The 25,973-nt window shown below is 40.0% G+C and overlaps 1 protein-coding gene across 1 annotated transcript in view; it reads left to right on the plus strand.

The window, feature by feature from the left end:
• ngfb (nerve growth factor b (beta polypeptide)) overlaps positions 1-25,084 on the plus strand; it is a 30,598-nt gene extending 5,514 nt beyond the window's left edge. Inside the window, exons 2-3 of the mRNA XM_074640636.1 lie at positions 17,871-18,019; positions 22,155-25,084. Of these exons, the coding sequence (XP_074496737.1) occupies positions 22,166-22,753 (588 nt within the window). The 5' untranslated portion in view covers positions 17,871-18,019; positions 22,155-22,165 and the 3' untranslated portion in view covers positions 22,754-25,084. The remainder of the gene's footprint in view (positions 1-17,870; positions 18,020-22,154) is intronic.
• The last annotated feature ends 889 nt before the right edge of the window (positions 25,085-25,973 follow it).

Here is a 25,973-nt window from a genome sequence, read left to right on the forward strand (position 1 = left end):
GGTTGTTTGTCATACTTTTGTCACACGGGTTAAAAAAAGTTTTTTATCTCAGGGAACAGAATAAACAGCGAGAGTAGGAAAACTTAAGGTTAATGTCAACTACATTTTATTGTGCAATTTTATATTGTATAATGACAATAACACCTTGAAATCAATTCAAATCAATCTATTGAAAACCTACAGTTTCTTATGTTTAGGCGTCATAATAGATAAGATGAATATTTTGATAATTGTCCTCCTCTCCATGTCCCCCAAAAGAACAGGACTGTAATTGCCTACAATTACAGAAGCTTGTGTTATCCCTCCCTTCACTGGCATCAAACCCGATTAGCCACCCTTCATGTATAATTGCATCAGCATCTGTGCTTCCATGCAGACATGTCCCATCATCTCTTGCAGCCTCAGGCACAGGTGAACATGGTACCCACTTACAAAACTTCGAAAGAACAACAAACTACTGTTCAAACCAACTGCTGCATAACGACAGTGTTATCTCTCTTAATAACTCAGGAGGAGTACCTCTCTGATATCACAGTTGACATTATTTTGAAAATCTGTCCATGTACTAAATTTATAACTGAACAGAGCTGATTAAAATGTCATATAAAACGTTGTAAAAGTGAATATCTGTGATGATAAGCAGCAGAAATACAACAAGCCTGTGCTTGAGCTGTATTACCCCTCTCTACTGAAGAGCCCTGCTAGCAGGAGTACCTCATCATCTGAGAGTGTGAGTTACAATAAGGCCACACACACAGTGTGAACTGTGAATCACTCTCCTCATCCAGCACGCCAACCACAACTCAACCCTGTAACCCAACTATCCATCTGTAACTTCAGCTCTTTCAGATACGTCTCGACGCCACGTTGTTATGAGAAGGGAAATTCTCATAACATTTGCTGCAAAACATACAATTACTTTTACATTTAAATAAGTGTTTCAAACATAGACTGTATATAAGAAGTGGACGTTGTCACTGTGACGTCACCCACTGTTTTGTGGACTGCGTTTTTTTTAAGACTCAAGTTTGGTATTTTGGCCGCCGCCATCTCTTTTTTTGGCCATCGCCATCTTGTTTTTTCAACCAGAAGTGACACGAGAGGGTGGAGCTAAGTACAACGGAAGGCTGAATAAGACATTTTTAGGCAACCAGAATATTAAAAATAAACTTTTATGAGCTGAAAACACACTTTGAAAGAGTTAAAGTTGTAAGACGAAAACACGGACATCTCCCAGACCGGACAACGCCGTGGTAGTGACCTGTCAATCACAAGGTAGCCACGCCCTAAAGCATACTCTGCTTTATGGTCTATTTGACTCTAAATGGGACCATAATTTACTAAATGAACATCATGCTGTATTGAAGAAGACTTGAAACTAGTGATTGAGACCATAAACTCATGTTTACTGAGGTAATAAATCAAGTGAGAAGTAGGCTCATTTTCTCATAGAATTCTATACAATCAGACTTCTTTTTGCAACCAGAGGAGTCGCCCCCTGCTGGCTATTAAAAAGAATGCAAGTGTAATGTACTTCATTATTGGCTTCACTTTTCGGACCTGGAGGTTGCCCACTGTTTTCAAACCAAAACTGTTTCCACAATCTGTAGACTGCTACACAAATCAATGGGCTTGCCCGGTATCCAAATTTGTATTCTTACTCCACTTTCTCAAGCATGTAATTTCATCATAGGGATAGAGTGTATACTAATTGAGTAAAGGAATCTTCTTTTTGATTTGAGCCACTAAAATCAAATAAAACAAAAGCCCAGACAACCACTAACTGCAACCGGATACAAACAGTCAAATTTGCTTGAAACAGAAAATCTCAAAAACAGCACACGTATGCATTTTCTGCATACACACCGCCACTTCCGTGGCGTCATTTTATTTACCCTATCATAACAGCAGGGGTGAATTTATTTGGAGAAGGTGTAACCATAATACGGAAATTGCAGTGAGGAAAACAAAGGCTGCAGTAAAATAGAGCCACAAAGGTGTCAGAGGGTATGTGAGAAGCTGTTTGATTGGTCGTAAAAGGTGCAGATGTATCGCACGCTCAGTGAAGCGAGACTTTAAACAATCAATTTGGAAAGAGTTTCCCACAAAATGTCAAAGCAGAGATGGAAACAAAAAGTAGAAAAGGAAATGGAGTCCTGATTCCACAAGGAGATAGTTTAGATTGTGACGTACTTGAAGAACTGAAATAGTTCAGCTAAAGAGGTTCAGCACTTAACAAAGTCCAAAGCCAATATGTGGTACTTTTACTGCAAATGCAAGCTTTCTTCTATAAAAAACTCATTATGAGCCTCTTTGGTGAAAATGAAAACAACAGTATTTAGGACATTTGGTCACAGAGTCACCACAACGGAACAGACCACAACTCAATATCTTACAAAACAACACAGGGACTGCTGGATTGTTCTAATAACAGGAAATAACTGGGGATAAGGTTTTCAAACCAGCATGAAAACATATAAACAACATATTCAAAACAGTTTGAACTGGTGCTCTTCTATAATACTGCTGACAGACACAAACAGAGCTGTAAACTTGGGAAGGCTCGATACCACTTTTTCATTCCCGATACCGCAAACTCGACTATCTGCTGATATCGATACCAATCCGATACCATCTTATTCCCTCTCTTAAACAACTAAGCTTTTAATAATACATTTGTATCATGCACTTTGCTTAACCTCACCCAGTGGTCTAGTGGAGGGTATACGCAGGTATACGGAGTATACAGTACAGTATACCCTCCTTGGTATACCCAACATCATTGGAATATAGGAGAGTATACCCACTTCCTCCTGAGTAACCTGTAGGCTACCATCTAGTACACCCACCTCATCAACGACCACTACACCACTGACCTAGCATCTAAAAAACATCATGCTCAAACTGTGAAACAAAGAAATACATAACCCCCAACATTACAATTATGATTCCAGTGTGAAATACTGGATATAACTAAACACTCAATGAGCCTTTACCTCAATGGCAGTTGTTGACAGATCGTTTAGGATAATGGATCGTATCGGATTATACTTTTTTTCTGATATTTGATCCAGTGATTTTGGCCAGTATCAAACCAATATCGATAATAAGTATCGGATCAACACATCCCTAGTTTACGAGAACTGATACTGAACCAATACAGTACCAAGTTAATGCCAACATTTTGAAAATGTGATGGTACTCGTTTTTCTACAGTATCGCAGGTACCACAGGTACCAGGGATCAGGGCTCAGGACTAACGGCGTACAATAAGATGTGTTAAAGGTAAATTGTAACGTTATCCTTGTGGTGTGCAAATGTAATCTGGTAAAATTTAGTTTTTGGCAAGAAGCTTGAGGCTGATCATCAAAGATTAATAATAAATTTGCAAAAAACAGTATGCAAACAGTAATAAAGGAGTGTATGTTGAAGTACATGGGATTTATTGTTTAGTTTTTTACCGTGGTGTCAAATTGGGTATCGAGAATTGTGGACTTTCACTGGTATTGGTATCAGCTACTAAATTTCTGACAGTGCGACATCACTAGTGTAAATTGATGAATCCTCTACAGCAAAATAGTTGAACTATGAGGAAAAATGTCTTTAATGTTTTTCAGCAGAATCCCTGAAATGTAAATAATGTGTCTGGAGCTCCGTTTTGAAAGGATCTGCATGATTTTTGATATGACAGTAATACAATCAAGATCAGCCAAGTGTGGACACAGGAGGATGTAAAAGTCTGGCCAAATCATGTCCTTAAGTGATGGGAGAAATCAAAGCTGCTATTCTGTACCAGCATTGAAAGCTGTATCTGATCTGGCATCTGCCGTTGTCCCGTCCTCCAATAACGTAATTGGCCGTAATCCTTAAAAAAACTGAAAAATCACTTGGATTGCACTCATCTTGAGACAGCACCGGGTCTCCGAGGCTGTTCAACTCTTAAACTGGGCCAAAGTTAATTCACAAGTAAAATATAATGTAAAGTTCATCTCAGGAGACCGAGGTGAGGTCTGCCGAGGTTTGATCATAAACTGCACGACAACACACGTCGACCCCCTTTGAGTCCTCGTTGTAAGAATTTATTTAACTAATTTGAGTGCTAAAGCGGAGCCTGTTTCTCCGCTGAGCCTGTTGTGTTTACTTACGTTGTGTATAGAGACTGGGCTCAGCTGTGTTTCCTCAGCGCAGTGAGACCAAACACAGACATCAGTGAGTAATGAAACTGTCCTTGTTAAATCTGGTATTTACCATTCTCATGCGGTGGTTTCTGTCATATTTTGCATAGTTGGGTTCGGGCGATATAAAGAAAGTTGACATTCTTTCTTTAACTAATTTCACTTGACGTTGTGAAGTTCAATAGACTTTGTGGCGTGTGGTATAATCTGAGTGGTTAACAGGAAGTTAAGTCCTCTTGCGGGAACTGTTTATGAATACTAAATCATAAAAGCTCCATTATAATTTCTGCAGGTTGCGTATCCGATCTATCGCAGGAAAGATAAACAGAGTTAAGCTGCTATTGTAATCCAAATGTTCGATTCAGAGTATCCACTCCAGTTTCTATCTGTTGCATCACTAAAAGCTTTGGATTCCAGTCTTTGAGCCTAGATGTTGAATGACTGGCCCTCCCTGATCCGGCTCTTTGGCATCACTCAGTTCGGTCTCAGTTTGGACCTGATGTGGTCTTCAGGTCTCAGCGCCAGGCAGACTTTCACACATCTGCCTTAAATCACAACCGACTGCCAGCAGAGGCCCCATTTCCCAACCAAAGGTCATATTTTGTTGGAAACAGTTTCCCACATAGTTGTCTGATAACAGTAAAACAGAAAATTGCCTCAACTAGATGCAACAGGACAGCAGTCGGGGGGGATAAGAAAAGGGAAATTATGTGCTTCAATTGCATGCTATTATCCCTCTTAACATGTTTCCTTTGACTTGTTGCCAAAACGACAAAATACGAGATTTCACTACAACTCGAGGACAAGCTGAGGCAGGTATGCAACGGCTCAGAACCTTAAATGTAACCTTAAATCATGTGTTGCAATTTTGACATTTGTGTCGGAGCAAACCGATCCGATACCCGGTGTGAGCATGTCTGGTAACATGAGGTAACGGCAGTAAAAAAACATTTTATGATGTAACTTAATAAACGTGTTTGAATATGTTATAGTGGTTTTGGGGCTTTAAAAATAAGCCTGTTTCCATCCTCCTGTCAGCTCTTTACTCATTTTGACTTAAGAAAATAAACAAAATCTAACTCACATAACGCCAAGTTAGTCTGAAGATCTGGTGTGGTATCAAAAACGGCAAATGATTTATCTTAATGTTAAGGAGGACATTCTTTTCACTGGAAATTTCCAAAATTGATCTTAACTGACATTTATTGACCTCATCCTGAAAGCTGCAGTCTGTTTTATTTAGATTTTATTCCCAAAGTGAAGCATTCGATCTTCTTCCACTCATGTTTCCCAGTATTTTCTGGATAAAATGGCATTTTTTGCAGATTCAACTTAACACAATCAGCCATGTTTCACCTCTCTGCAGTTTGTCTTCAACAGAAATTCAATGTCTTACTGTCTTTAGCCCATTGCCAGCTATCACCTACTGCTGCGCAGGGTGTTGGTATGTGGGTGTGCGCCGTTTTTTGTCGAACAGACTCCAATTTGAATACCCTGAGGGCTGCCTGATGCAAGATCCGTACTCTGAGAGAACATCATTTCTCTACAGGGCCGAGGGGAGAACTGAACTATCATTCACCTCTTTGCTTTGGACTACAGTCAAGAAATCCTTCAGTTATCATCAACAGCTCTCACTGACTGTATTAAACATAGGGCTGACCCGAATGTAGGGATGCAACGATACCGATACTGGATCGCATATCAAGCCGATAGTGACTCAAATAGGTGGATTAGGTATCGTGACAATGGGGCCGATCTATTCAATTCTACTGTATGTTTATATACTATATACATTATATATTGTAATTTGAATTCCTGTTTAAGTTTTGACCAATTTGTTGCTGCAGTCAGATCGGTGCATCCCTACCCGAATGCTTCAAAGCTTGACTGTTGTCATGGTATTCAGCCTCCAAATCACTATTCGAATGCTTCGATTTTCGAATACCTTTGAATATTTCTCAGTGAAGCTTGGAAGCCCAAAAAATGGTATTCGGAACAGCCCTAATTAAACTCTTCCTCTATTTAAAGTTTATTTTGTTGCCAGGGAACAAAAACATCATTATAACAAATTAACTGAACTGTCTTCACTCTTAAAGTCACCTCTTCATTCATATCTTGAATGAGCACAAATTAAATCCATCTATCATCTGCAACCGCTTATCCCGTTAGGGGTCGCGCGGAGGGGCTGGAGCCGATCCCAGCTGACATTGGGCACCAGCCTATCGCAGGGCTGACACATAGAGACAGACAACCATTCACGCTCACATTCACATCTACGGGCAGTTTAGAGTCAACAATTAACCATCATGTCTTTGGACTGTGGGAGGAAGCCGGAGAAACCAGAGAAAACCCACGCTGACACTGGGAGAACATGCAAACTCCACACAGAAGGGCCCAAAGCCAGATTCAAACCTGCGACCCTCTTGCTGTGAGGCGTCAGTGCTAACCACTGAACCAATGTCATCTTTCAGCCCACAAATTAGATCATAAACATTTATTAAACAAGCTTTAAAATAACCTTCTTGCACATGAAAAATAACTGCTTCAAAAGCCCCTTTAGCCTGTACACAACTACCTACTCAATGAGAGGAACTTATTTTTCAGTACTGACATAGCCCAACAAAAACATTTTGTGTAATTAAATATAATTAATACGGCAGCTAACAACACAACATTTAACCGGCACAAAATGAATGCAACACAACACAAACACCGGCCACTGCCATGGGTGAATTTAATCTTATTTGCCGATAAACTGATTGTAGTCAACGAGGCGAAAATCAGCCTATAGCGATGTTCGGCCGTTAAATTCAAAGTAGAATATAGCTGCACAGCTGTGTGTATACTTTCTATTGTCTCTGCCCATTTCTTCACCATGCCTCTTAAAACAATGTTTCCTCCCTTGTAGGCCTACCTGCTTGTGTGACTCATAAAAAAATACCCTCAGGAAGGATTATGCTGTACGGTTCCCACAGCAACAAAATTATGCTCTATTTACCTCTGACTGAAAACACTCTTCAAGTTAAGAGATGTTTATCATTCCTGCGTTTTCCTGTCTGTCCTTGTGTATCTATGAAATCACCACAGCACAGCTGTGTGCACGGTTAATTGATGGATTCCTATCCGTCAATTAAGATGCGAGTGGCTCAAGAAACGGGACGTCCTGTAACAACGGCAGAAAGGCTGAAACCTAAAGCAGAAACTGAAGTCTAATTATAGCGGCACCCAGCAATACGGTGACAGTCTAGCAATTTGGTCACAAAGGAGAGAAAATGACCAGAAAGTTTCAGCATTTTTTTTCAGAAATGATGGTTATGATTGACGACGGCACGGTGGTTAGCACTGTCGCCCCACAGCAAGAGGGTCACAGGTTCAAATCCGGATTGGTGCCCTTCTGTGTGGAGTTTGCATGTGCTCCCCGTGTTAGCATGGGTTTTTTCTGCGGGTTCTCCGGTTTCCTCCCACAGTCCAAAGACATGCAGGTTAGGTTAATTGTTGACTCTAAAAGTGGTTACAGATAATGGATGGATGGACTATTGAAAATAACACTTGCTGTGTGTTATTTATTATCAAATGCAAAACAATTATAGAAGCAGTTGTTGTCAATGAAAATCTTGGGTCTCAAGAACGATGCCAACAATGCTATAAAAGAACATCACACAAGTAAAAAACTAAATGAGAATCTAAGACATAAAATAGTGCAAGTTAGAGTTTAGGGATAAAAGAGATCTACTACATGTCCAGCCCGGTCACACGAAAAGGTGTATTGCTTTAGGCGTGTCATTTGTACACCATGTAGTCTGTACTGACTGCAATGTAAATGCTTCTGTGTTAATATGCTATACTCAGAGTTAGTGACATAGAATACAAAGTGAGAAAGACTGCTTATGGTGGGCGGGAGGGGAGGTGGATGGGTCCAACAGACACAGGACTTTCAACCAGGAGACCGGTGTTTTGTTTTGTAAGTTACATTAGTGACGTCTGCGATGTGTTTTCCGTACTCATGTTACATTGTTTCCATACGTATATATTACACTTAGTTTACGTACTTATTTCAAGGCCAACCATGACATTTTTCCTAAACTTAAGTGAGGTTTTGTTGCCCCCTGCTGGTACAGCACCTTCATGCATGTGTGTAATAATCACGCCTCTGCGAGGCAAAACGTGACACTGAACCGCTATCCTCTGGTGGACAGGCGGGTTTATTACACGCTTTGGCGTGATATCGCGTTGACATGTCATCTAAATTTGAATAATTAAATTAATTGAAAGTTTCATTATAAGTTAAAGGTATAGAATCAAAGTCATGGACAATTTGCACTATGTTGCAGTTTCAGTTTCTCCTTTGGACCTACATTTTGGTAAAACCCTCAACGCTGTAGCACAAATGGCGAACTGTTTATGATTTATTTTTTTTGTTCTAAAGTTTGAATATTTGCCATAACACCACCACCAGGAGAAATGTCCCTTTATTTGAGCATATGCTATTCAGGTCCAGACTACATGGGAAGGGAGTTTGGAAGAAAGGAACGAGGGAAAAGAAAAGAAAAACAGAAAGCTTTAAAAAAAAAACATACTAGTTTCTATCATAATCAGAGACGACAGCATTCATGTATTTCATAAAGATCCCCACATTTTACTGCGGCTGTCATTCCAACAACCTCTGAGTTTGAGGGCTTGAATTCAGCACAAAGCTCTGCAGTTTTGCATGAATGACCGCAGCAACGTAATGAGCAGCATGTCATTCAAAGCCCACTGGTGGCTTTCAGATAAAGTCACCTGCACCTCCCGTCCTCTCTGAATGAGAGCCAGCCCCGGTGGATCGGGTTACTAGAAGGGCTGTGTGACTTTTACCATATGAATGAAGCCACTGCCACGTTTTTTCAGAGGGAGGTAGATTGTTCGTGGTCCTGCAGACTGGATTGTGTGCCACCAGGCTGCTTGTCAAGTCATCCCAGACGGGGCTCATTAAACTGACTCCATTAGAGCTAATGAGTTGTAGGTCAGTGGTTGTGGGTGGCCTCTCCATTCAGGGCTAACAGACCGCATAACTGATTCAGTTAATTCACACCGGCAAGGGAGGAACTGTTTTGTCTGCCTCCACTTCCGTATACCTGCATCTACAGGAGCCTCACAAGCAAACACCGAGCTCAGAACAACAGGCTCAGCACAGCAGAGATAATAAACTCCCCCAGGAGGACTTGGACTCTGCAGGTGGATGCTGGGCTGAGGCTGAAATGTTTTATGAGCAACAGCAGAGTGAGCAGGGCAGTGACCGTTTAAATAGACCACAACATTGCAAAGTAGGGCCGCAACCAGTGTTGTAATCAAGACCACCTAAACCGAGACAGAGTCATGACCAAGACCAGAGTGTATTGAAACAGAAACAAGACCAAGACTATGAGGAGTTGAGACCGAGTCAAGACCAAGACCAGACCAGTGCGAGTCCCACACTGCATGACACACTTACAATAAAATGTGGAACATGCAAACACTCCTCAAACCTGAAAGATCCACCTTCCCATAAACACACAAATGCATAATTCACCTTTTTATTAGGGCTGAATCTGACAATACGATACGTATTGTGATACAGGGGTTACGATCCAATATATTGTGATATACTGCGATACTGTAAGCAAGGCGATACGTATACTGCAATTTTTTTAAATCTAATTTTAGGAAAGCTGTCGTAGTATAAAAACACACAACCATATGCATAAAATCTGAGTAAAAAACGGTACTTTTTCATGCAATCATAACAGTTTATCACAGTCCCTGTAACTTCCAACATCATAGCATTACTTTGAGAAGGCACATACACTAAGAGGGCGCATCTCTTTGCAAAAGAAATAAAGTATTGATTGAGTTAATCTTTACATGTAAACTATTAATTAAAAATCAATTCAGTATTTTTGAGAATCGATACAGTATCACAAAACATAATATCCCGATATTCGATATTTCTGATAATTTCTTACACCACTACTTTTTATTGCCATATATACAGTATAAATGTGTGTGTATCTATGAGTGTACCATGAAAAATGTCAGACAAATCAGACACTAAACTAGCAGTTTAGTGATATCCCCGCAGTTGTGGTCTTGAAATTAAATCCCAAGTCCTTGTCAGTAAGTGCAATCGATTTCTGAGACGAGACCTTCAGAAAGTGGTCTTGAGACCGATCTCGAGTACTACAACACTAGTCACAACCAACGATTTGTTCCATCGATTAACCTGCCAATCATTTTCTCAATTAATTTGTTGACCAAATGATTAATTTATTAATCAGAAAAAAAAGAAAAATGTCCACTACAATTCCCCAGAGAACAAGAAGATGTATTCCTATTCATTGTTTTGTCAAACCAACAATCCAAAGCACAAAGATATTCAGTTTACGCTTATAGAAAACAAACAAAAGTAGCAAAATAATCTTCATATTTCAGATGCTGGAACCAGGAAATATCTGGCATTTTAGCTTGAAATATGATTAATTAATTATCAAAATTGTTGCTGATTCATTTTCTGTCAACCAACAACCAACTAAATATTCCAATATATACCATATGCATAAAATCTGAGTAAAAAAAGTTTTACTTTTTTTATTCAATCAGAACAGTTGGATCTGCATTTGCATTAATCACAGTAGCTCTAATTTGAGAAAGCACATATACTGAGAGGACGCATCTCTTTGCAAATTAAATAAAGTATTGACCGAGTTAAATCTTTGCATTTAAACTATTAATTAAAATATAATACAGTGTTTTTATGAATCGATACAATATCACAAAAACATAATATCACGATATTTGATTTTCTTTCAATATTTTCTTACACCCCTAACCTCACAGAAACTGGATGTATTATGTGAAGACAGAGTAAAGACTAGATATTTGGCATCTAAGTTCTGATTTCATCACTTCATCCAAGCATACACCAAGCTCAGTACAGCAAAACATGTGCACAACTAATACTACTAAGCTTCATCCCCTAAAAACATATTAGACACAGCAGCTATTATGTGGCACCTATTAAGTGGACTCAACAGGAAAACTCAGACTGAGGAGATTGAACCTTTTAGCCACTAGGCTATATACCCATCAAAACATCTCCAACTATTCCAGAAATATAATATCTACTTAATCTAGATGGATCTAAACCCAGTCCCAGACCATGTTCAAGGCTGCAGGTCCAGGACTATAGGGTATTATTGTGCATCATGCTTGCTGAGTGGCTCACTGGGCACTTAAATGCAACACTGTTATGGTTAAAGTGTTCACCTGACACATATATGCAACAGAGCTGAGACACACAAGACTTATGAAACAAACAATAATGATATGAATAATATTAAAGAAGTTGTTTCACATGTCCATTATTAATCAAGTGTGTTGAGACCAACAACAACAACCACAAAGGAAAAAGCTGTAAAAATGAGTTCAGCCCCAGGAACACTCATGAATATTCTCATCTCTCAGCAGCATTAAAATACTTGTTGTGACCAACAACAACCAACTAAAACTGAGCTCAGAAACAACAAGTAATGAATGCACAATTAAAAAACAACATAGCAGATATCAGCAGCCTGGAGGCCTCATGGCTTGTTCATTTCCAAGCACACAAACACCAACCAAACAAAGCCAAAACATCAATAAGCATGTTAGCATCATAGGTTAGAATAAGAAGCAGTTACTTAGCTGATGAAGAGAAGCATTGATGGAGTTATTGAGCAGCCAGGAGGTCCAAAAAGTTTGTTTCCAGGCCTGAAGTGACATTTAAGGATTACAGTTGCAGCTGAGAGTGTAGTCCTTGAATGCAGCACAATAATCTCATAATGCAGCATGATGGCTGTTGGCAGGGGGACTAATTTATGTTATTAAATGTTATATTAGTAGACTAGTCTCTGCAGCAGTTAGTAAATCAGTAAACAGTGAGCAGGGCGGTGACAGTTTAAATAACTTCTTTCAAATATTGTACTACCCTTGAGCCTTAGCTGCAGAGATGGCTGTGGAGATTACATTGTTTTCATAACCTCCCTGTATCTCCAGATTTGGTGATTTTTATGGAGATTTTTTCTAATAAACTGAAGGATTAAGTGTTCTTTTATAGGCTGAGAAATTATTCTACTTAAACAAAATATACTGTTTTTTAAAACCCTTGGATTAGCTGGAAAGAAGGCTACAGCTTACTTTTTATTAGAGATAGGCCTTTAGTTCTCACAGGACAGCGGCACTACAAACATATGATCTTATAGAATATAATGCAGTAGATTAAACTACCCAACAGCAGACTATTTAAGGTAGTTAAAATTAAAAAGGCACATTAAACATCAACATAGGCCTTCACATTAATGCAGCAGTAATATTAATCAATACATATATATATATATATATATATATATATATATAGTATACTGTATATTGGACCTTTTGACCATATCACATGATCCTGCCAAGTACTTGTAAATAGATGTTCAAATGTATTTATTTTTTCCTGACCACTCATCAATTTTAGCTAAAAAAGTTGAGTTGAAAAATAAATTATATTATATAAAATAATATAAAAATCAATACAACTGTCATGATCCCACAAGTATGAGAACAGACGTACACAGTATTAATAACTAGACAAGGCCTACTATATACATTAAGAGCATAATATAGGAAGTATGAAATATGAAATATATAATATGTCCATTATAGCCTATACACTCTACATATATATTAACTACACAGTGTATTGAGACATAATTATAAATAAAGTGAGGATATAGGTTAAAGAAGTTGTTAGTAAAGGACTGTAATTATAGGCGTTGGGTATAAGGTGTCTTGTAGCAGTGAAGCATGAAATACAGTTCATGCACTCAAACACAAAACAACTCTCTTTGCTGTATATTTCTCAACTTTTGTCCCAAATAAAAGAGGAGAGCCCGACCCCAGAACGGCCAGCAGAGTTTTAACAACGCTTTGGAAATGCTCCAGAAGGATCTTGTTCCTTCTGATTCAAGATCTCTTCCTGCAGTGTTATCATTGGCACATTGTGCATCAAACATCCTGTTCAACATCATCCCAGTTGTGTTTTATTGGATTAGGTCTGGGAAGTGACAGGCGTTTTCAGGAACTATTCTATATACTATACACAGAGGGGGCTTCACGGTAAGATATCCCACCTCCCTCCTTGTTCAGCATCACCGTTATCTGACCAAGCAACATTTTTCCAGTCATCAGGTGGTCGTGAGCTGCTGTAGCCCATCTGCTTCAAGGCTCAATGAGTAGTGCGATGTGAGATGCCCCAGTGCACACTAATGTTGTACGGCACAGCGACGTTATGTGCATATTTGTAGCCCACCTAGTAGCTTGAATGAATGTTGCCATTCTCCTCTCGCCGCAGGACGAGACTGCTGACTGCACGTTTCTTAACCACTGAGTGGCTGTTACAGCTGTGTGTCGAGGGCCAAAAATCAGATCCTCAAAATAACTGAGACATTTGTTTTCTATTAACATGATCGCTCTTTTGCATGTAAATAATGTTGCAGATTTTAAATAACAGAATGAAGCAAAATATTCACATCTTGTCATCTTCATAAAACACAGATTGTGCTCTTTATGCTCTGAGTTTGTACTTGTGTATTTCTCTTCAGCTGTAATGCAGTTGATCTATGACACATTCATTGCTTTTTCATAGTGACTTTCTCATATTGATTCATATTTGATCAGCTCTGCCTGGTTTGACTGTTTAATCGGAGTTTGTGAGTGATTGAGAGCTGCCTCTGTTGAATGAACAGCCAATAGGAACGCTCTTTCTCTCTCTCTGAAATTACCTGTGATTGGCCAAAGTCTCCCGTCACGGGCTAGATTTTTTAAAGTCTGAAAACAGAGCCATGAGGAGGTGCAGAAGTCTAGCTATCTCTCAGAAGACTTGAATTACAATATGCTGAAAGGTTATTATGGCATTTTTTCCCAATGATGTCAAAAACGTTCTGCCTACTGCAGCTTTAAATCTCGTAAATCATTGAGGTTTCCCTCATTTGCAATGATGAGGGTAAACAAATCAAAACAAACCGAAGAAGGACAATACTCAGTGAAAGCAATTGCACACTGAGGTGAAGTGGTTTAAGATCATCATCTTGAATTGTCCAGGCGTAGTGAGAGTGTCGATTAAATCACGGATATCACTTTTAACATCACACAACATTTAGTAAAACTAAAAAAACGTTTTGTGTTTGTGCCAAAGTGTGCACAAGATTAGGTGACTTTAACAACATTGTTTTTTCTTTCTTGTACACTACTAGCCTTAAACGAATTATAGTTTGAATACTACATAGAAGGTGAGCAGTCACAAAATGTCTTCTTCCAGTTTATCCTTTTATTAAATTCTTATAACACTTACAGACGTTTTAGAGGCCGACATACGTGTGTGCTGAGGAAGGCAATTTCCAAAACGTCCTTGGGTATTATGAACTTAGGCGAATAGGCTAATCTAATAAAAAAAAAAAAATGTGAGAGGAAAATGTATGAGTTCTTTGCCTGTATGTGAATTCAATGGATTTGTATGGAATTATTATAAAAGGCAATGAGTTGAGCCTGTTTCTCCTTTGTTTTGATCAAGGTCTATGTACAAGCTTTATATCAGCTTTCAACCACATCACAGGGCGCATGGAGTTTCCTCAGTTGTCATGAAGATGGATCTGTTGACAACAAATCCGTCTCCATGACTACTGAGAAAACATCATCCACTGATGAAGACTGTGTGATACAGCTGAAAGCTCCAGAAAGAGCCAATAAGTCAACCCTGATTGTGTTGTCAAACTATTTCCAAGGTAATAAAATGAACTTTAATGCTTAAAATATATATTGTGTGTATATGTAGCTTACTACTGTATGCATGGAGGCTTTTTCTAAAGACTGTTTTTCAGTTATGTTCCTTGAACATACTCCAGTAGTGTCAGTGGTGAAAAATAAACATGGAATACACAGCTGGAGTTGACGTCTTGTTAGTATCAGGTTTTACACCAGCAGCAGTTTGGTGAGTCTTCAGTCTTTGTGGTATCCAGCAGTTAATGGTTTTGCATTCTGCAGAGAAGATGAAAATGGCTTACAGTTAGATTCCTTTACTAGATTAGAGAGCACAGACACAAACAGTCATAAAAGCAGGGCAGCTCGTTGGTTAAACAGCCCGTCCTGCGATTGAAAGGTCACAGGTTTAAAGCCCATGACAGCGAGAGAGACCACCGTTGTTGAGGTGCCCGTAAAGCGAGAACACTTCCTGTGCCGGCGTAGATTCTTTACAGGAGTACACCGGTGTCATTTAGATTTACAGCCCATTTACCTCTGTTTATGTATAGCTTACATTCCTGTCATTTTGCAAGCAAGCCATATAACATACTCACTGTTTCTGACCTCCTCAGCCACGCTCGAAAGTAACTATACTTGCAAAGATATCCTGAATTTAAAGAATATACTGTATATGAGTATGATGGAGTTTTGTAAGGCAAGATGTTTTCAGGGGTTATTTCGCAGCTTTTGTTCCCGTGGGTGTCAGGTGATTGAAACTAAGTAAGGTGTAACATAACACCGAGTCTGATGACACTTAACTCAAGCACATTTGAGCACAGTGACACGGTGCTAAAACAAAATGACAAAACAAAATGAAGGCTTCTGGTTAACTGTGATGGATTGTCTTCCTCGAGTGGTGGCTGCGTTTCATCACCGCGCAAAAATGAATGATGGCACTCTGGATGAAGGAAATCAAGCCTGATGGAATCATTTAACAGATGGAGACAAAAGCAGCTGACACCGGCCGAAGGCGGGGTACAGAGGTACAGAGCTGACACATAAAGCAGAAGACACAAAACAGTTCACTCTCACATTCACACCTACGGGCAGTTTAGAGTCAGCAATTAACCTAACCTGCATGTCTTTGGACTGTGACTGAGGCAGACTCCACACAGAAAGACCAAAGCTGGCCAGTAGGGTTGAACTCAGAACCCTTTTGTTGTGAGGCAACAATCCTAACAACTAGGACGAAAAGGCCAAAATCTCCTGTCTCAACATACTGTAGGTCATTTCATATCTCGATAACAATATATACTCACGATATAGCACGTTTTCGATATGGCATTACTAAGTATTCTAAGTTATCTAATAAATAAATAGTCTATATGAAATAAGCACATGGTAAAGCCTATTTTTGCATTCTTCTGTGTGAATCACAGGTACCCTGTGTAGGATTTGACAGCATCTAGTGGTCAAGGCCTATGGAAGGAGGCTGGGACACGGGTCCTGGGGTATGGGGTATAACACATGTGCAGTGTAACTGAAGCTGCGGTCGTGCGTTGCGATTGGTTCAATTTCGGCGAGTGCAGACCAGATTTTACTGAGCATGTGTTTTACCCCAAAGATATGACGCGTTGATGACGTGTGACCCAGCCTCTTTCAATAGGCCTTGCTAGTGGTATGGTTGCAGATTGCAACCAACTGAGATCCCCTCCGCTCACTCCTCCCTTTCCAAGACTGCGATAACGTGAGCCGCCAAGTGCAAAACCCTGGTAACGCCATTCGCCTCCCTCAGAGGCCATCCTTAACCATATTAACACTATTTTAGGAGCAACGGGGGTCAGATGGCGACTAGCAGTACCACGATTTTGCAGTCTGCGGCTCACATTACCACGGGTTCACAAGAGTGTCAGAGAACTATAGTGGCTTTCAGGTAATGTAAAAACGTGAAAGGCTCTCTCTAGAGCCACTGTTTGGTTCGTCCGTTCTGGGCTACTGTAGAAACATGGAGGACTCCGTGAGGAGGATCCGCTCTCTATGTAGACATGAAGGGCTCATTCTAAGCTAACGAAAACACGACGATTCTTATAATAACTATATAATATTATATTTAATATCTGCTAATAGATCCCCGATATGTTACACACAGTTCCTTTAAATACTTGACAAATGACAAAGTGCTGAGTACTTTCTCATTTACTTGAGTGCAAAAGTGCAAAACAGTTCCAAGTGAAATTATAGGGAACAAAAAATAATATTTCCAGCTAAACTGACTATGTTTACATGCATGGACATAAATAAAGAGTAATCAGATACAATAGTTTGATTTAACTACACTGTGGTATTCACATAAGCACAACTCTAATCAATTCAGATTTTCTGAGTAATTTGAGTTAGTGCCTGTTATTATCAATTTAGTCGATGTAAATGTGTATCACGATATCTCGAAATATGATTTCATCACGATACGATTCCATTGAAAGACGATAAATTATCATATTGAATTATCGCCCAGCCCGACTAACCACTGCACCACCGTGCCGCCACAACAATGAACAGCGATATCAATATTTAAGAAAATGTAATGTTGAGAACACCTGTGTGTGTGTGTGTGTGTGTATGTGTGTGTGCCTGTGTGTGCGTGTGTGTGTGTGTGTGTATGTCTTGCTACATATCTGTTAAGGTACAGGAGTGTTTAAGTCTCAACAAACCTGTCAAAACATATTAAACTAGCCGCCATGTAGATAATCTACATTATGCAGGTCTTCTTTATTTCAGTATGTTCGGTATGTGAGGATCTGGTGAGCGGGAACAACACACTGTTTTAACTTTCTCTTCCCAGTATCGGCCTCACAGAGAATGTGTTTACAGTGGGTTTATGAGCCGGGTGAGACACTTTTTCTGCTTGTCTCTCAACAGGGATACAGAGCGGAGGAAGAGGAGGGCAGAGGTGTGCTGGATGGGGGCCACAGCCGGGCCTGATGGCAGGAGCCCAGAACACAGTGAGCTCTAATCACGTCCTCTAGAAACCGCTGAGGTGCTACAGTTCACGTGGAGACACTGAAAAGGTACAGAGACAGATGGACGGTAGCCTCCAAACAAAGATCCGCAAAATGAAAAAGTAGTGTCCTATTAATGGATGTAGCAGCAGATAGACCAAACCTTGTGTTGGGTCACAAACACAACATCAAACAAGTTGTGAATTTGACCTAATTTTGCCACGATTAAAATATAACTAGACTGTGCTCGCTCACAGAATAGTTTTGATTTAGGGGAGACTCGCCTTGGTCGAAATTATATATTATAAACAGAGTTTCACAAAATCAGACTCAGATCTAAAATAAGGAAATGAATGCTGCAGAAATTCAAATCAACCTCATTGTTCATTCTTAAAAGTTTTGTGTGAAATCCTTAATAACTCCAGGGTGGCAATTAAAAACAACCAAGCAGGGAGCAAATAATTCTACTGCTGGTAGATGGGTTTATCAGAGAAATCATATAATAAGGAGAATTTAAACAGGACCTATTATGCTTTTATGCTTTTTCCCTTTCCTTTAGTGTGTTATATCGGTTTTTTTTGTGCATGTAAAAGGTCTGTTAAGTTACAAAGCTCAAAGACCAGGCCAAAGGGAGTTACTCTCCCCCACAGGAACGCTGCCCCAGAACTGCCTGAAACGCCTTGCTTGAAGTCCCGCCTTTTCTTCTGTAATGTGGTGATGTCACCAAGTAACACAGCGGAGCTGGACTCCACTCCAGCTCCGCTGTGTTACTTATTTGCTCCCCTGATAAATGCAATAAAAAAACAAGGATAAGTGGATGAACTGTACAAATCGAATGCAAGTAATTGGCTAAAAAGACCATAGTCTGTATTATAAAAGAAATTCACTTTAGGCAGTTTGATAAATACAGGCCTTGATGGGGGGGAATGAGGTTATTGCAGGGCAGCTGGGAATGTCCGGATCTGAAATGACATGAGTTAGTGATATGGCAGGTAAACACAGAGCAAAAACATGAAAGGTGGTATTGAAGTCATTTTTGCTCACACAAATCTCCAGTGGGCCTCTACGATAATAACTGACATATTTGCCTTTCATATATATATGATGCATGTCCTATATAGTATTAGTGAAATGATTCAGGAAGCAATTTAAGCATTAATTTATTTATAATTGTCAAACTAATCTTGGTAAATTGATATAATTACCTATTTAAAAAAAGAGACCATGGATCCTTTGTATCCTCTGTCTCATCACTCATTTTTGTCTCCGTCTTGTTGCTCGTTACTTCCGTTTTCATAAGAGATGTTGCCACTGGGGAGCCACTGCGCTCATTTAAAGTTGTCTTTTTTTCCTTTTCATCAGCTTTGTGCTCGAATCCAAAAGAATTAGCTCTTTTTCCGCTGGATGAATGTTTCCTGCTTCCCACTGTAAAGCAACCATCCTGTGTGTCCTAAAGCAATCCAGAAAAAAGAACAGACACCAGCCTCCCCTGCAGTCGGCTCGTCTGTTTATGTCAATTATACTAATCATGCTGAAATTGATGCAGTAATGTTTCCCCGCACACAGGAAGAGGGAGCCGAGAGGTGAGCTGTGAGGATTGACACTAAACTGAGTTGGACCGACCTCACAAGCATTTATTGATGTAATCATAGCTCACATCATGTACTTCTGTACAGGCTATGATTTTTCTTTGATTTCTGTTGTGCCAACAATTTTAATCCACAAGCACTCGCCCTGACACCTGAGGCAAACACGACGTATAATGTACCGACCTGACAGAGCCTGCCAGCAGAGCCATCGCAGGTGTTAACACGCCTGTTGCACTGTGTTAAATGCAGCACACACATTTATGTAGGCCGGTGAGGGGGACAGATGTTGTGATGTGTGGAGTCACAGTGTGATGGAAAGGATAATGATGGGATGTCACAACAGTGTCTCTTAGATTATCCTGTGGGTAATGTGACACCTACTTCCATGGATACATGTACAAGATCTATTATATATATTGTATATAATATTCCTTAGTGTTCAGCTCTGTTTCTGGAGATTTATACTATATTCTTCCTGCTTACCCGGAGACAAATCATTTGATTCCCTTTTCATGTCTGTGAACACAGATTGAAGATTATATTAAAACAGATCAGATCGTGGATTTGGTATCAAGACACTTCCACAAAAACTGATCAAGCTTCAATTTATTCATCCTTAAAATCATGGAAATGATGCTGAATACAGAACATAATACATATCCATAAAATAAAAACAGAGTAAAAACAATAGCATAAAAACAAAATGTACATGTTTCATATCCCCTGTTAAATAAAAAACAGATAATACCATTTAGTGTGTGTGACACAATGTCTGAGTCTGCCGCTGTGTTCAATAACACAATCATTTAAGATAAGATAAGATATACTTTATTGTCCCCAAAGGGAAATTGTGCTTGAGCAATAGCGCTGCACACAGCTGCAATTAGCTTAGAAATAATACATAGCCAACAAGACAGTACATATCTGTCTGTCTGGGAAGTGGAAGCTGAAATTCCAAGAAATTCATGTAAATCTCCAGTAAAACTGTCAGACACATAATTCTGTCTGTAGTGTATTTGTAAAAACAGTTACTGCTAAGCCAATGAGCAGTAAGTATCAAACCCTCAGGTGTGTTTACCACTTTAAAGAGGAGCTGCTCCTGTTAGGTCAGTCTCACTGTTCAACATGTTGCACCTTGAAACTGAAGGGAAAATGGGGAGTATCCACTATCCACTCATTGGATTAAAGACAGTTCTGCGCCACAAGTGTTTGAAGTGTTAATCCAGCGTTTAAACAGTCTTCATTGAATCTGTTACTTTGCGTAAATACAGAACGAGATGTGCATACAACTACCTGTGTGCACCAGAACATAAAAAACTGTTAATTAGACTGTTATTAAATCATTAAATGGAGCGTTATCAGTGGTTATAATCCTCATCAATTTGGGTCATTAGCGCCCTGCTACACCCAATAGAGGTTTTATCATCGGTTCACATTACAGCGTCCTCTAGCGGCCATAGAAATTATTACAGGAGCAAAAGTGGAAGTCAGGCGCTGTAGTAGTGCAGCCCGTTCTCATTCCCAGTGCGTCAAATACAGATGCTTTATCGCGGCCGTCAGTGTTCGATACCACCGCACAAAGCACCCTTTAGTGGCGATATGCGACGCACCGGGCTTCCCATCAACTACAATGTAAACCCATCCGCAGCAACAGTAAACACTCAGTGAAAGTGCTGTGGTGACGTAGTTTAAAGAGTGGAAAGACACACACGTGTGGGTGGGAGTTTCCAAATCTTTTTTATTGTTTTTTTTGCAGACATGGCAAAGGTCATCTTATCAAATGTAGAACATAACTCAGTGTCCGTGACATGAAATAAAAACAGAAAAAGACCACCCTTTCCCCTCCACCCCACCCCACCCGTGTGTTACGTTTTACTTTCACTTTACAATCAGCTGTTTGTTATTGTCCCGTTTTCACATCAAGTCACATTTGCACTGTAAAAAACTGGTAATTTTAAGCCCAACCATGTTGTTTTTCCTTAAACCTAACTAAGTGCTTTTGTTGCCTAATCCTAAGCAAGTGTTTTTGTTTAATTCACAACATTAAGCATGTGTTTACTGCGACCGAAAAGTGACACTGAGGGGTCTGACAAAGCGTCAGTATGTGACAAGTTGGGATGAGAACATGTTGAGTATAGATGGTGTGAAACTCCATATGTGGTGGAGGTCAGGGGCGATGGATGGGGACTCACATCCTTCGGATGGACCAGGGTTCATATTCTGTGTGAAAACAACATGAAGTTATCTTTGTGTTCACAAGCGTTTAGTTTCACTTTTAAAATGTAATTATTTTAAGCCGAAACACAAGGTTTTTCTGTGGTTTTGTTGCCTAAACCTCAAAAGCTGTTTTGTTGGTGTTTAAAACGTAATGTTTCATTCAGATTTACGTGTTAGAATGTGTTGCTTTCACTTTTTCAATGTAGTAGGCGTACTAGGCCCCTACTGACCCACATCTATGAGGCTTATAGCGAGCAATAACGCACATGTCAAATTGGGTGCAGCAACGGAGTATTAAATTAAAGCACTGTGTGAGAAATACAACATACCAGTACAAGTGAAGCCTACTGTATATCTGCAGTAACGGGAGTGTTTTCTGTACTTCTTGACGCCCTCAGGTGGTGTGCCCATGAGGTCGTCCATGCTGGTCCTGTTCCTCCTCTTCAGTGCCCAGGCTGTGGCCGCCATCGGAGGAGCAGCACAGCAGCAGGGTCCAGGCAATAACTCCAACTCCATCCCCTCAGTGGACCCGAAACTCTTCACCAAGCGCCGCTACCTCTCACCCCGAGTGCTCTTCAGTGCTCAGCCGCCTGATGCAGAGCCGGCGGAGTCCCAGGGTGCCGGCAGGAGGCCCTGCAGGGCAGCGGGGCAGCCTCAGCACCGTGGAGTTTACTCAGTGTGTGAGAGCATCAGCGTCTGGGTGGGCAACAAGACCAAAGCCACAGACATCTCAGGCAACGAGGTGACAGTGCTGCCAGACGTGAACATCAACAATGTCAACAAGAAGCAGTACTTCTTTGAGACGACGTGTCACAGCGCCCGCTCTGGCAACTCCGGCTGTTTGGGAATCGACGCCAGACACTGGAACTCCTACTGCACCAACTCACACACTTTTGTACGAGCGTTGACCTCGTTTAAGAAGCTGGTGGCGTGGAGGCTGATACGCATCAATGTGGCCTGTGTGTGTGTGCTGAGCCGCAAGTCATGGCGTCAGTGAAGACTTTCCATGCACCGAACACACTCACACAGGATCACACACTCAGTCAAATACAGTACAAACACAGACACACTCATCACCAAAGACTTCTCACCCTCTGCACAAAGTAAATTATTGGTATATGTCAAAGTATCAGGACTGCATGTATATATACACACCAGCCCTGGGTCAAAGAGTATCTGTTTATAGCTGTTGTTTTTACCTGTTTAAGAGTACCAGACATTAAGCTGTTGCTGCTGTGTCACTGAGCATCGCACCATCTCAGCTACGGTTTATAACAGGCTCCGTTTGCAGAGGTTTAAAAGGCACAGGGCCCGTGTTTATCAAACTTATAAAAATTACACTTAAAGGCGATCCGATTTTACCCATCAAAGTCTGTTTTCAGTCACCTTCTACTGGGCAACCTCCGGGTCTGAAAAGTGAAGCCAATGCTGAAGTGTCTTAAACTTGCATTCTTTCTAACAGCCAGCAGGGGGCGACTCCTCTGGTTGCAAAAAGAAGTCTGATTGTATAGAAGTCAATGAGAAAATGAGCCTCCTCCTCTCTTGATTTATTACCTCAGTAAACATTGTAAACATGAGTTTATGGTCTCAATCGCTAGTTTCAAGTCTTCTTCAATACAGCATGATGTTCATTTAGTAAATGATGGTCCCATTTAGAGTCAAATAGACCATAAAGCAGGGGATGCTTTAGGGCGTGGCTACCTTGTGATTGACAGGTCGCTACCACGGCGTTGTCCGGTCTGAGAGTTGTCTGTGTTTTCATTTTAGAACTTTAACTCTTTAACAGTGTGTTTTCAGTTAATGAAAGTTAATTGTAACACTTTGGTCGCCTAAAAATGTCTTATTCAGCGTTTGGTTGTACTTAGCTCCACCCTCTCGTGTCACTACTGGTTGCAAAAAGCCAAGATGGCGACGAGCAAATTGCCGAACTCAAGGCTTCAAATCAGCAGTCCACAAACCAAAAGGTGACTTCCACTGAGGTTAGCAACTCAAGACTACATTAGTGTTGCAGCGTGGGTAATGTAGGCACCAGGTTTTGATAAGAAAGAAGAATGCATTTAATAAAAAAGACGATGTCTCTGGTTCTGCTGCATCGATTTTGGTCCTTTTTATTTTAAACTGTCCATTGTGAATCTGGAGTGCAGTGCTAAGAGTGGAGTACTCTTATTACGAATGCCATAAAAGGGAGTGTGAAGAATAAGACAAATTTATCAAGCGACTTACTCCAGTTTACAGTTAAGTATACGAGTAAACTACAAGAGCAACTCTGAAGTGATTGTCTGAAATTACTATGTGAAATAACAACAATCAAATATATTTATAATAGCTAGATAAATATAGATCGATACATGGGGATTGAATAATAAAAAATTGGCTAAAATTAAAACAAAAAAGAAAATCAAACTAGAATAGGAAAGAAAATCTGATGCTGGTTTAACAATTTAGGAGAATCTAGTACCACATTGAAGATGCATGAAAAGTGAATCCAACTAAATCAAAGGCAGCTTTATACTGACATGTTCAGTACAATCATGAAACATGTCTGTGCCCTAACCTCTGTTTCTGTGCTGCAGTCGTCCATCTACTCTTAAGAGACGTCCTGAGCGCTCTTAAATTTCAGATCATTTTAAAGTAGTAAAATCTTTTTCTCTTTTCGCATAAAGATAACAACCAAAGCACAGTCACAGCTACAAACGTTTACGAGACAGAGACCATCAGACACTTTAACGGTTTGATAAGTGCAGGCCCAGCTTCAGCTGAAGCACAGCTAAACTGTGAGAGATCAGCCCTACAGCCACAGGTTGTAATTAAGAGGAAATTAGTTTCAGCTGTCTGATTTTCCGTTATGACGAACTGCTAAGGAAATACATTTAAAACACCACTGGAAAGTGCATTTGATCAATTATCAGGCTAGTTCCACATGACCTTTGACCTCCTTTTAACCTCTGCAGCACATTTAATTCAGACCTCAGATACGATGACCTCAAGTGGCATTCACGTGACCACTGCAAGACACAGGAACAGAAACTGGACTTAAACTAAACCACAGGTGCATTTTAAAGTGCAGCTGGTGAAGACGCAGCAGCTGGTGTTCAGGAAACTACGTGATTTTGTTAAAGACATCACAGGTTTAAACCTGTCTTAAACCGCAGCTGAGCTAGTGACAGAGTTTCAGCACCACAACTACCACCCATTATATATTCCTATAGCACACCCCACTCACATAGACTGACAACACAACGCACACATTGTGGAAATACAATTTGACCCAGGTCTGATATAAGCAAACCTTTTGTTAAAATGTTGTTGTTGATTGTTATTTATTAAACACTTACATACATACACTGTGTGTTTTATGAAGTTTATTGTACAGCCTGTTGTTCCTCAGAGACTGAAGACTGAGTAACCCCTTAACACTGAAAAGAAATTTACTTTTTTGGCCTAGATGGAAAAAAAATGAAGAGAAAACCCATATGGCTTCATTTTACTGGCAGTAATTTGGTGTTTTGGCTTTGCTTTGTGTTTTTCTCCTGCTCTTTATTCTACAGGAGATATGAAAGAAAAGCACAACGACACATAAACATGAGATTGCCTGTGATTCGTCAGCTAATTCAGCTGATAACATCACAGCTTTGCCAATGTCTTTGTTTTGGCAGTGACATTTCAGTGTTGTCACCGTACAACAAATTGTACTTGAGGAATCCCGTCAGTGTCTAGGGATTTTTTTAGGCTCAAAGCCCAATCTTTGTATCACGGCTGACATTTAAGATGTCAGATAGCTTGGGAGGTAAAACAGAAACAACAACGCTGCTGACTGAGGTTAAGTTTCTGGAAAACCAGACTTTTAAGAGAAGTATCTCCCTTTGAGGCGTCTACCTGCCAACTGTAAATGGCATTTTTCAAAGCCAACTTGTGTTTAGTTTACTTCTGACTTGTTTACTTCAGTCTCAGGCGTCTCCAAAGCACTGCTCCAAAATAAAGTACAACACTGCCCTCTAGAGGTCAGAGGGTGGAACATGTCAAATATGTCTTCAAATAAAACTTCATAACATTGGATCAGATATTGTTAACATGATATATTTAATACTTCCAGTCAGACAGGCAGATCTATTCAATTACTTTTTATAGAAGGTCCAGATTTGAAAAAAACTGTGCCAAGAGGCCAGATATTTACATTTACTGATCTGCAAAGCAATTTAAATGTGAAAACAATACAC

This window comes from Sebastes fasciatus, chromosome 1 (assembly GCF_043250625.1).
Source record: "Sebastes fasciatus isolate fSebFas1 chromosome 1, fSebFas1.pri, whole genome shotgun sequence".
In the NCBI taxonomy this organism is placed as follows: domain Eukaryota; kingdom Metazoa; phylum Chordata; class Actinopteri; order Perciformes; family Sebastidae; genus Sebastes; species Sebastes fasciatus.